Here is an 11,359-nt window from a genome sequence, read left to right as displayed (position 1 = left end):
CACTGTGGGGCACAGACACCCCTCCCGGGGGCACAGATCCCTCTACCCGCGGTGATGAGCCCCCCGAGCCCGGATCCCCCTCCCGGGGCAGAGACCCCTCTGTCCAGGGGCACAGCCCCCCTGCTCGGGGGGCACAGCCCTCTCTGCCCCTGGCCTTGAGCCTCCCCACCCCTGCGAGAGGACGCGGACCTCTCTGTCCGGGACACAGAGACCCTCCTTCGGTGGCAAAGAACCCCCTCCCGGGGTACAGCCCCACCCCCCAGTGGGGGCACAGCCCCCTCTGCCCAAAGCAGCCCCCCCCATCCCGGCCTGTGGCACAGACATCCCCGCCGGGGCATGGGGGCTCACCCCTCGTTGCTGCTGAGCTGGCAGCACCCCCAGAACCCCCCAAATCCTCCCCAACACCCCCTCAAACTTCCCTCAGCCCCCTAAATCCTCCCCTACCCCCTTGAAATTCTCTCAGTCCCCACAACCCCCTCAAATCCTCCCCAACCCCCTCAAACTTCCCTCAGTCCCCACAACCCCCCCAAATCCTCCCCAGTTCCCCCAACCCTCGCTGAACTCCAACCTCTGGCCCCCAAACCCCCAAATCCTCCCAACACCCACAAAGTGCCCCTAAATCTCCTCCAAACCCCTTCCAACCTCCCCATCATTCCCAAACTCCCAACTCCCCCTCCAACCCCCCAAATCCCCTGCAACCACCCCTGCAAACCTCCCAAATCCTCTCCAACATTCCCAACCCTCCAGACCCCCAAACTTTCTCCACACTCCCTTCCAGGCCCTCCCAACCCTCCCTGACCCCCAACCTTCCCCTCCAGCCCCCAAATCCCCTGCAACCACCCCGGCAAATCTCTCAAAACCTTCCCAATGTTCCAAATCCCACTTCAACCCCCCAAACCTTCTCCACACTCCCTTCCAAGCCCTGCCTAAACCCTTCAGAGACTCCCAACCTCCCCCCAACCCCTCAGATCCCCTACAACCCCCCTAAATTGCCTCCAACTTTCCAAAGCCCCCAAATCCCCTCTAAACCCCCTACAAGCCCCCAAAACCTCCTCCATACTGTCCCTGATCTCCAAACATCCCCCTTCAAATCCCCCTGTAAACCTCCCCCAAACCACCTCCAACCTTCTCAGTCCCCTAAAACCCACCTAGACCCACCTGCCACCCTCCCAAACTCCCTCCACCCTTCTCAAGCCCTCTAAAACCCATCTAGACCCCCCTCCAAGCCCCCAAACCCCTCCACCCTCCCCTTCCAAGCCCTCCCAAAACTCCCAGTGTCACCCTCCAAGTCCCCCTGAAATCCTACTGAACCCCCCAACCACCTCCAAACTTTTCAGCCCCCCTAAATCCTCTCTAACTCCCTCAAACTCCTCCCTTCCAAGCCTTCCCAAACCCTCCCTAAACTCCCAAGGTCCCCCTCCAAATCCCCCTGCAACCCATCCCCAAACCACGTCCAACATTTTCAAGCCCCCTAAACCCCATCTAGACCCCCCTGCCACCCTCCCAAACTCCTTCCACCCTTCTTAACCCCTCTAAAACCCACCTAGACCCCCCTCCAATCCCTCCACACTCCCTTCCAAGCCCCCCCAAACCCTCTCTAAACTCCCAAGGTCTCCCTCCAAACCCTCCTGCAACCCATCCCCAAACCATCTCTGACCTTCTCAACCCCCCTAAAACCCATCGAGACACCCCTCCAATCCCTCAAACCCCTCCACACTCCCTTCCAAGCCCTCCCAAAACTCCCGAGGTCACCCTCCAAATCCCCCTGAAACCCATCCCCAACCTTTGCAACCCCCCCTAAACCCATCTAGACTCCCCTCCAACCCATCCCCAAACCACCTCCAACCTTCTCAACCCCCCCTAAACCCATCTAGACTCCCCTCCAACCCATCCCCAAACCACCTCCAACCTTCTCAACCCCCCCTAAACCCATCTAGACTCCCCTCCAACCCATCCCCAAACCACCTCCAACCTTCTCAACCCCCCCTAAACCCATCTAGACTCCCCTCCAACCCATCCCCAAACCACCTCCAACCTTCTCAACCCCCCCTAAACCCATCTAGACTCCCCTCCAACCCATCCCCAAACCACCTCCAACCTTCTCAACCCTCCCTAAACCCATCTAGACTCCCCTCCAACCCATCCCCAAACCACCTCCAACCTTCTCAACCCTCCCTAAACCCATCTAGACTCCCCTCCAACCTCCCAAACCCCTCCACACTCCCTTCCAAGCCCTCCCAAACCCTCCCTAAACTCCCAATGTCACCCTCCAAATCCCCCTGCAATCCATCCCCAACCTCCTTCACCCTTCTCAGCCCCCTAAACCCCACCTAGACCCCCCCGCCACCCTCCCAACCCCCCTCCACACTCCCTTCCAAGCCCCCCCAGGCCCTCCCCAGACTCCCAACCTCCCTCTCAACCCACTGCCCTCCCTCCAGACACACCACCAGCCCACGCCCATGTGCCCCCACATCACTGGGGGGGTCGCACAGCTGCTTTATTGGGGCCGGGGGTCTCAGATGGCCGACTGCTCCTGCCGGCCGTGCTCGGGGGGCGCGGGGGGCCGCTCGCTCTCGGTGGCCATGGCAGCCTGGCGCAGCACGGCCATGTGCTCCTCAGCTGCTGCCAGGGACCGCTCCACCCAGTGCCGGGCGCTGGGCTGGCGGCAGGCGCTGCGTGTCACCAGCACCAGGTGGCTGACGGACAGCAGCAACGCCGCGGCCCTGCGGGGACACGGGCTGGTCACCTCCGGGGGCACCTCCGGGGGCACCTCCATCACCTCCCTGGGCACCTCCATGGTCACCTCCTTCATCACCTTCCTGGTCATCTACCCGGTCACCTCCATCACCTTTCTGGTCACTTCTCTCACCTCCCTGGTCACCTTCATGGTCAGCTTCTTCATCACCTCCCTGTCACCTCCTTCACTGCCTTCATGGTCACCTCCTTCATCACCTTCCTGGTCACCTCCCTGGGCACCTCCATGGTCACCTCCTTCATCACCTTCCTGGTCATCTACCTGGTCACCTCCATCACCTTTCTGGTCACTTCTATCACCTCCCTGGTCACCTTCATGGTCAGCTTCTTCATCACCTCCCTGTCACCTCCATTGTCACCTCCTTCATTGCCTTCATGGTCACCTCCCTGGTCACCTCCATTGTCACCTCCTTCATTGCCTTCATGGTCACCTCCCTGGTCACCTCCATGGTCACCTCCTTCATCGCCTTCCTGGTCACCTCCCTGGTCACCTCCTTCATCGCCTTCCTGGTCACCTCCCTGGTCACCTCCATGGTCACCTCCTTCATCGCCTTCCTGGTCATCTCCCTTGTCACCTCCATCACCTCCATGGTCACCTCCTTCATGACCTCCCTGGTCACCTCCCTTATTGCCTCTCTGGTTACCCCCCTGGTCACCTTCATGGTCACCTCCTTCATCGCCTTCCTGGTCACCTCCTTCACCTCCCTGGTAACCTCCCTGGTCAATCTCCTTGTTGCCTCCTTGGTCACCTCTGTCACATCCCTGGTTGCCTCCCTCATCATCTCCACCATCTCTCAGGTCACGACCATCACCTCCCTGGTCACCTCCATTACCTCCCTGGTCACCTCCCATGTCACTTGCCCAGTCACCTCTATCACCTCCCTGGTCACCTCCCTCATCTTTGTGATCACCTTTGTGGTCACCTCCCTGGTCATCTCCCTGGTCACGTATCTGGTCACCTCTGTTGCCTCCCTGGTCACCCCCTTCCTGGTCACCTTTGTGGTCACTTCCTTCACCCCCTTCCTGGTCACCTCCCTGCCCTGTGGTGGCTTCATCACCCAGAGTGTGGCCCCAGCCTCAGTCTGCCTGTCTCTGGTAACCAGTGACAAGACCCCAGGGAATGGCTGGAGCTGTGCCAGGACAGAGTCAGGTTGGACCTCAGGGAAAGGCTCTTCCCCCAGAGGGTGGTGGGCACTGACCAGGCTCCCCAGGGCAGTGGGCACGGCCCCAAGGCTGCCAGAGCTGCAGGAGGGTTTGGACAACACTCTGAGGGACAGGGAGGGATTGTTGGGGTGTCTGTGCAGGGGCTGGGGTGGGACTGGATCATCCTTGGGGGTCCCTTCCAGCTCAGGATATTCTGTGATATTCTGTGATCTGCACTATGGGCTCACACCAAGGGTCCTCCCCATCCTGCTGGGTCACATGGGGGTGTCTCCAGGGCTGTGGCTTGGGGTGGAATTGATCTGTGTCCCCATCGAGGGTGTCCCCCCTGCCCAGGAGTGTCCCTGTCCCTCCCCCAGTGTCACCTGGCGTCCAGCAGTTTGGGGTCCAGCGGTGGGTACATGGATCTCACCACATCGTCCACCCTGTGGTGGGAACAGTGTTAACCATGGGGGACACTGTGGTGACACCTTCAGCACACCCCCCATCAAGCCCCAGGACCCTCCAGAGTCCCGGGAGCCCCTCCAGATACGTGGGACCACCTCCAGAGCCCCAGGAACACCCACGGAGCCCCAGGACCTCCTCCCAGAATCCCAAAACAACCCCAGAGCCCCAGGACCCCCCAGGAGCACCAAGACCTCCCCCAGAGCCCTGGGATTCTCCTGATCCCCAGGAACTCCATCCAGAGCCATAAAATAACCCAGAGTCCAGGGACCCCACCCAAGTCCCAGGGTCCTCCCTGTGCCCCAGGAAACCCACCAGGACACCTGGGAACACCCCAGAGCTCCAGGATCCTCATGAGCTTCAGGACCTCCTCCCAGAGCCCTGGTACCCCTCCCCTCCACAGCCCCAGGATCCCCCAAAGCCCTGGGACCACCCAGAACCCTCCCCCAAATCCTCAGGGACCCCCCAGAGCCCCAGTTTGTACCCAGAGCCCTGTGACCCTCCCCTCCAGCCCCTGGACCATCCCACTCCAAACCCCCACCCCCCCCAGGGCTGGGGGACCCCCTCCAGAGCCCCCAGACCCTCCGTACCTGGGGCTGATGCGCTTGGCCACCACGATGATGTCACCCAGGCTGGCAGGGGACTTCACACGGCCACCCGAGCCCATGGTCATGGCCACCAGCTTCTCTGTCAGTGTGTGACAGATCTGTGGGACAGTGGCACCAGTGTCACCCTTGCCACCAGTACAACCAGTGCTACCCACCACCAGCAACAGTGTCACCATGGCCACCAGTTCCACTGGTATCACCAGCACCACCCAGCACTGGCACCAGTGTCACCCTGGCTACAAGTTCCACCAGTGCCACCAGTCCCAGCAGTGTCACCATCACCCCCAATGTCACTGGCACCACCACTGCCACATTGCCACCAGTGCCACTGGTGCCACCATCACCACCAGTGCTACTGATACGGCACAGCCACCGTTGCCACCAGTGCAACCCTTGTCCCCTTATGTGCCACCATCACCACCAGTGCCACCCCGACTCACCTTCAGGATGGCGATGCAGTGGGACACCAGACCCCTGTGGAGAGGGAGGAGGGTGTGAATCCAGCTGTGTGTCCTCCCCAGCTCCATCCTTGTCCCCATCTCCCACCAGCCCACACCACATGTCCCCCAGACCCCTGGGGACATTCTCACCCTGAGACCACCATGAGGACCATCCCCATGGCTTGGTGACCCCCAAATCTGCCACCTGCCTACCGTGATGGGGGGCTGGCACTTCAAGGGTGTCCCCAGCAGTGTGGGGACACAGGGGACACACACTCACGAGGCATCCTCGACCCAGTCCTCGTTCTCCAGGATGGCCTCGATGTGGGGATTGGTGATGACCACGTCGTCCAGCTCCAGCTCTGAGGGCTCTGATGGCGTCTCCGAGGTCCCCATCAGGTCCACGATGGGTCTGTTGGGGACATAGGGGACATCCCTGGGGACAGGGCCACCTGCTTGGGCTGCCCCATGGCCCTGATGATGGTGGACATGCCCCCAGCTTCATCCCTCTGAGGACTGTGGACATGTCCCCATATTGTCTCTTTGATGATGCTGGACATGCCCCTTTCATTGTTCCCCTGATGGTGCTGGATGTGTCCCCAGCTTCATCCCCCTGATGATGGTGGTTGTGTCCCCATCTTTGTCCCCTGATGATGCTGGACATGTCCCCATCTATGTCCCCTGATGATGCTGATGTGTCCCCATCCTCATCTCCATGATGATGGTGGTTGTGTCCCCATCTTTGTCCCCTGATGATGCTGGACATGTCCCCATCTTTGTCGCCCTGATGATGCTCGATGTGTCCCCATCCTCATCCCCATGATGATGGTGAACATGTCCCCATCTTTGTCCCCTGATGACGCTGGACATGTCCCCTCCATCATCCCCCAAATGACAGCAGATGTGTCCCCTGTATCATCCCCCTGGTGACCTGTCCCCCACACTGTGCCCTCGATGTTGCTGGGCATGTCCCCAGCACTGTCCCCAGCCCATGGGGGTTGGGGTCCCCCCCTGATGCTGCCACCCCCGCAGGGTCACTCACTTGGTGTCATAGTGGTGGCGCAGGTCCTTGGGGTGGCAGTACCTCTGCCTGCACACCACCACCAGCGCCACGAAGGACGCCAGGAAGATGGTGGCCAGCACCCCTATGGCCACAATGACCACGGTCTCCATGGCTGGGGGGGCCGGGGGGGCTCAGGCATCCGGTGCCATCTCAGCACAGCGGGGTCTGCGGTGACAGGGGGGACAGGGTGGGTTGGGACCATACAGATGTTCTCCTCTCCCTCCCTGCACCCCAAAAATGCTCAGAGAGGACCTGGTGTCACCCCCTGATGGATCCTGGGGTCCTTTCAGAGGCAGGGCCACCTGGGGGGGTGCTGGGTGTGGGGTGGAGCAGGATTTGGTCATGGCATGTGGGGGGCTGCCCCCATCCTGTCACCATGGCCAGGGGACGCAGGGCAGGGATTGGGGTCAGGAGAGAGAGGCCTGGGCCATGGGGACCCCCAAAGGCCATCCCTATGGGAGCCCCTGGAGCCCCATCCATCTGGAGCCATGAGGACCCCCAGAGCGTGTCCTTATGGGGAAGGGAGACCCCCCAGACCCTCACCCCGATAAGGACCACAGAGCCCTGTCCCTGTGGGCTATGAGGACCCCCAGAAAGACCCCCAGAGCCTTTCCCTGTGAGACCATTGGGACCCCAAAGACTTATCCCTACAGGGACCCCCAAAGTCCCACCCCTATGGGGCCACAAGGACCCCCACAGCCCTGTCCCTATGGGGCCATGGGGACCCCCAGAGCCCTGTCCCTGAGGAGACCCCCCAAACCTGACCCCGATGGGACCATGGGGATCTCCAGAATTCTGTCCCTAAGGAGACCCCCAAACCCAATCCCTCTGGGGCCATGGGGACCCCACAGCCCTGTCCTTAAGGAGACCCCCCCAAACCCTGTACCTATGGCACTATGGGGGCCGCCAGAGCCCTGTCCCTATGGAGACCCCCCCAAACCTCATCCCAGTGGGGCCATGGGGGTCCTCAGAGCCCTATGGAGACCCCCACACCTGACCCCAATGGGGCCATGGGGACCCCCAGAGTCCTGTCTTTATGGGGACCCCCAAACCTCATCCCAGTGAGGCCACAGGGACCCCCACAGCCCTGTCCCAATGGGGCCATGGGGGTCCTCAGAGCCCTGTCCCTGAGGAGAACCCCCAAATCTGATCTCAATGGGGCCATGGGGACCCCCTGAGCCCTGTCTCTATGGGGACCCCCCAAACCTCATCCCAGTGGAGCCATGGGGGTCCTCAGAGCCCTATGGAGACCCCCCCAAACCTGACCCCAATGGGGCCATGGGGACCCCCAGAGCCCTGTCCCTATGGAGACCCCCCCAAACCTCATCCCAGTGGAGCCATGGGGGTCCTCAGAGCCCTATGGAGACCCCCCCAAACCTGACCCCAATGGGGCCATGGGGACCCCCAGAGTCCTGTCCCTATGGAGACCCCCCCAAACCTCATCCAAGTGGGGCCATGGGGGTCCTCAGAGCTTCATGGAGACCCCCACACCTGACCCCAATGGGGCCATGGGGACCCCCAGAGTCCTGTCTTTATGGGGACCCCCAAACCTCATCCCAGTGAGGCCACAGGGACCCCCACAGCCCTGTCCCAATGGGGCCATGGGGGTCCTCAGAGCCCTGTCCCTGAGGAGACCCCCCAAATCTGATCTCAATGGGGCCATGGGGACCCCCTGAGCCCTGTCTCTATGGGGACCCCCCAAACCTCATCCCAGTGGAGCCATGGGGGTCCTCAGAGCCCTATGGAGACCCCCCCAAACCTGACCCCAATGGGGCCATGGGGACCCCCAGAGTCCTGTCCCTATGGAGACCCCCCAATCCTGATCTCTATGGGGCTATGGGGACTCCCCAGAGCAGGGGTCCTAAGGAGACCCCCTGATCCCAATTCCTATGGGGCCTTTCCCCATTCCTATGGGCTCATGGGGGCTCCAGAGCCCTGTCTCTATGGGGACCCCCCAGTTCTGATCTCCATGGGGCCATGGGGGACCCCCAGAGCCCTGTCTCTATGGGGACCCCCCAGTTCTGATCTCCATGGGGCCATGGGGACCCCCAGAGCCCTGTCTCTATGGGGACCCCCCAGTTCTGATCTCCATGGGGCCATGGGGACCCCCAGAGCCCTGTCTCTATGGGGACCCCCCAGTTCTGATCTCCATGGGGCCATGGGGACCCCCAGAGCCCTGTCTCTATGGGGACCCCCCAGTTCTGATCTCCATGGAGCCATGGGGACCCTCAGAGCCCTGTCTTCATGGGCCCCCCTCAATGCCAACCAGTGTGCCCCTGATATCCCAGCAGGGCCTCTGTGTCCCCATGGGCAGCAGGACAGTGGCCGTGCCAGGTGCAGGGGACACTGTGCCCGCACAGACACACCTGGGGGCCCTGCCGAGTGCCCGCCCCGTGGGGGGCACACCCCCACCAACCCCGAGGGCTGTGGGGGGCTCCATCCCTGCTCCCTGCCCTCCCTACCTGCTGCCAGCCGGGAGGCCCCGCCAGGCAGGGACACGGGGACACACACGGGGACGGTGCCACTTCCACGGTGCCACTTCCGTGTGCAAACACCGCCAGCACCGACCTTTACACCGTGACCAACGCCCTGGCCCCACACAGGGGGGCACGGTGGGACCCCCGAACCCTCCAGCCCCTCTCCACGCTGCGTCCCCTTCTCCCCCTTTCACCCCACCCCCAAAATCCCACTGAATTTTAAGCCAGGTCTGGGGATTTGGCTTAAATTTGTACTTGTCCCTGTGCCCCCCCAAGCTGGGGAGAGCAGGGGGGGACACACGGTGGCACTGCCCCCCCTCTGCCACTTTCTCATGCGATTAAAGCCTTAAGAGGGATTTTGGCTGCCAAAGCTGGTTCTGCTGTAACCCCCTGGTGCCTGGTCCTGGGGGGGGGGGGGCACAGTCCTGGGGGTGTCCCCAGTCCCCCCTCAGCCCCAGGAGGTGTCTCCAGCCCCCCCTCAGCCCTGGGGGGGTCCCCACTGTCCCCTCTCGGCCCCTGAGGGGTCTCCACTGCCCTCCCCGAGCCCTGGGGGTGTCCCCAGCCCCCCTCACCCCCCGTGGGGGTCCCCAAACCCCTCCCTAGCCCCCCCCAGTCCTGGGGGTGTCCCCACTGTCCCCCTCAGCCCCTGGGGTGTCCCCACTGCCCCCCCCGAGCCCTGGGGGTGTCCCCAGACCCTCCCTCAGCTCCTGAGGGAGTCCCCACTGCCCCCCCTGAGCCCTGGGGGTGTCCCCAGACCCCCCCTGAGCCCTGGGGGTGTCCCCAGACCCTTCCTCAGCCCCTGGGGGTGTCCCCAAACCCCTCCCTAGCCCCCCCTCAGTCCTGGGGGTGTCCCCACTGTCCCCCTCAGCCCCTGGGGTGTCCCCACTGCCCCCCCTGAGCCCTGGGGGTGTCCCCAGCCCCCCCTCAGCCCTGGGGGTGTCCCCAAACCCCTCCCCAGCCCCCCCTCAGCTCCTGGGTGGTCCCTATTGCCCCCCCCCCAGCCCCTGAGGGTGTCCCCACTGTCCCCCCTCAGACCCTGGGGGTTCCCCACTGTCCCCCCCTCAGCCCCTGGGGGGGTCCCCCCTGCCCCCCCCACCCCGCTGGGCTGGGGTTGGATCCTCCCTGTGCAGCCGGGATGGGGGGGCTGAGGCTCCAGGGGGTAAATGGAGGTCTGGGGGGCACTGCCAGGGGGGTGTGGCAGCTTGGGGGGGTCTGGGGAGGCTCTGGGAGAGGGGGGGTTGCTGCTGGGGATGTCCCATGAGGGGGTGGGAGGGGGGGTCTGCTGTTGCAGGGGTCTGGGGGGGTCGCTGTGAGGGTCTGGCAGGGGGGTTGTGCTGCTGGGAGGCTTCTGGGGGGCTTATGAGGGTCTGGGGGGGCGGTTCCTGCTGGGAGGGTGTGGGGGTCCTTTTAGGGTTGGGGGGGGGGGGTGTTTGACCTGTTGGGGGGGTGCTGGGGGGTCTTGTGAGGGTCCGGGTGGGGGCGGTTCCTGCTGAGGGGGCTTGGGGGGTCCTGTGACTGTCTGGGCGAGGGGGGGGGTCGCTGCTGTCGGGGGGTCTGGAGGTGCCGGGGGGGGTCTGGTAGGGGTCGCTGCTGTCGGGGGGTCTGGAGGTGCGGGGGGCTCTGGGGGGTCGCTGCTGGTGGTTCCAAGCGGTTCCCGGTCCCGCAGAGCCCGCCCGGGGGGCGTGGGGTGGGGGCACAGGGAGGACGTTCCCGCCTGGCCCTGGGGGTCTCAGTCCCAGGGGTCCCTCCCGCGCCCGCGGGGGAGTTGCGGGCTACCCGGGGGTCCCGGGCGGGGTATCCCCTCCCGCCTCCCCCAGAGGGTCTCTGCGACCCTCCCGGACCCCCCATCTCCTTCCAGCCCCCCCCGCACCTGGAGCCGCTCCGAGGAGGCTGCGAACAAGATGGAGCCGGGCGGGGGGGCGCGGAGCGGGGCCGGGAGCGGGGCCGGGAGCGGGGTGGGAGCGGGGAGGGAGCGGGCACCGTCTGGGCTCTGCCCCCGGCACCGCCCCCACCCGCCCCGCAGCGCCTCGAGGGGGCCCGAGGGTGCCAGGAGCCTCCTGAAGTTCCTAAAAGTGTGCCAGCTGCATCCCAAAGTGTCCCAAAGTGAGCCTGCTGCATCCTGAAGTGTCCCTGCTGCAATTCAGTGTCCCAAAGTGTCCCAAACTGTGTCAGCTGCATCCCAAAGTGTCCCAAAGTGAGCCTGCTGCATCCTGAAGTGTCCCTGCTGCAATTCAGTGTCCCAAAGTGTCCCAAACTGTGCCAGCTGCATCCCAAAGTGTCCCAAAGTGTCCCAAACTGTGCCAGCTGCATCCCAAAGTGTCCCAAAGTGTCCCAAACTGTGCCAGCTGCATCCCAAAGTGTCCCTGCTGCATCCCCAAGTGTTTCAACCACCCACACTGCACCCCTGAAGCA

The 11,359-nt window shown here is 63.6% G+C and overlaps 1 protein-coding gene across 2 annotated transcripts; it reads right to left on the bottom strand.

Annotated features, from left to right (window-relative positions):
* Window positions 1–2,483: 2,483 nt before the first annotated feature.
* On the bottom strand, window positions 2,484–10,894 carry TMEM98 (transmembrane protein 98). Of its 2 annotated transcripts, none has more exons than XM_071577461.1 (7): window positions 10,818–10,894; window positions 6,450–6,635; window positions 5,688–5,819; window positions 5,408–5,441; window positions 4,950–5,065; window positions 4,281–4,340; window positions 2,484–2,723 (listed from the first exon to the last, which is right to left on the bottom strand). In XM_071577461.1, the coding sequence occupies exons 2-7, from the start codon at window positions 6,578–6,580 to the stop codon at window positions 2,516–2,518; spliced, it is 681 nt and encodes a 226-aa protein (XP_071433562.1). In that variant the 5' UTR covers window positions 6,581–6,635; window positions 10,818–10,894; the 3' UTR covers window positions 2,484–2,515. The 2 variants fall into 2 exon arrangements, with proteins under 2 accessions (XP_071433562.1, XP_071433563.1); XM_071577462.1 differs by lacking the exon at window positions 10,818–10,894 and adding an exon at window positions 8,933–9,008.
* Between the last annotated feature and the right edge of the window lie 465 nt (window positions 10,895–11,359).

This window comes from Pithys albifrons, chromosome 25 (genome assembly GCF_047495875.1).
Source record: "Pithys albifrons albifrons isolate INPA30051 chromosome 25, PitAlb_v1, whole genome shotgun sequence".
Taxonomy (NCBI): domain Eukaryota; kingdom Metazoa; phylum Chordata; class Aves; order Passeriformes; family Thamnophilidae; genus Pithys; species Pithys albifrons.
This window is presented reverse-complemented; position numbering and strand designations above follow the sequence as displayed.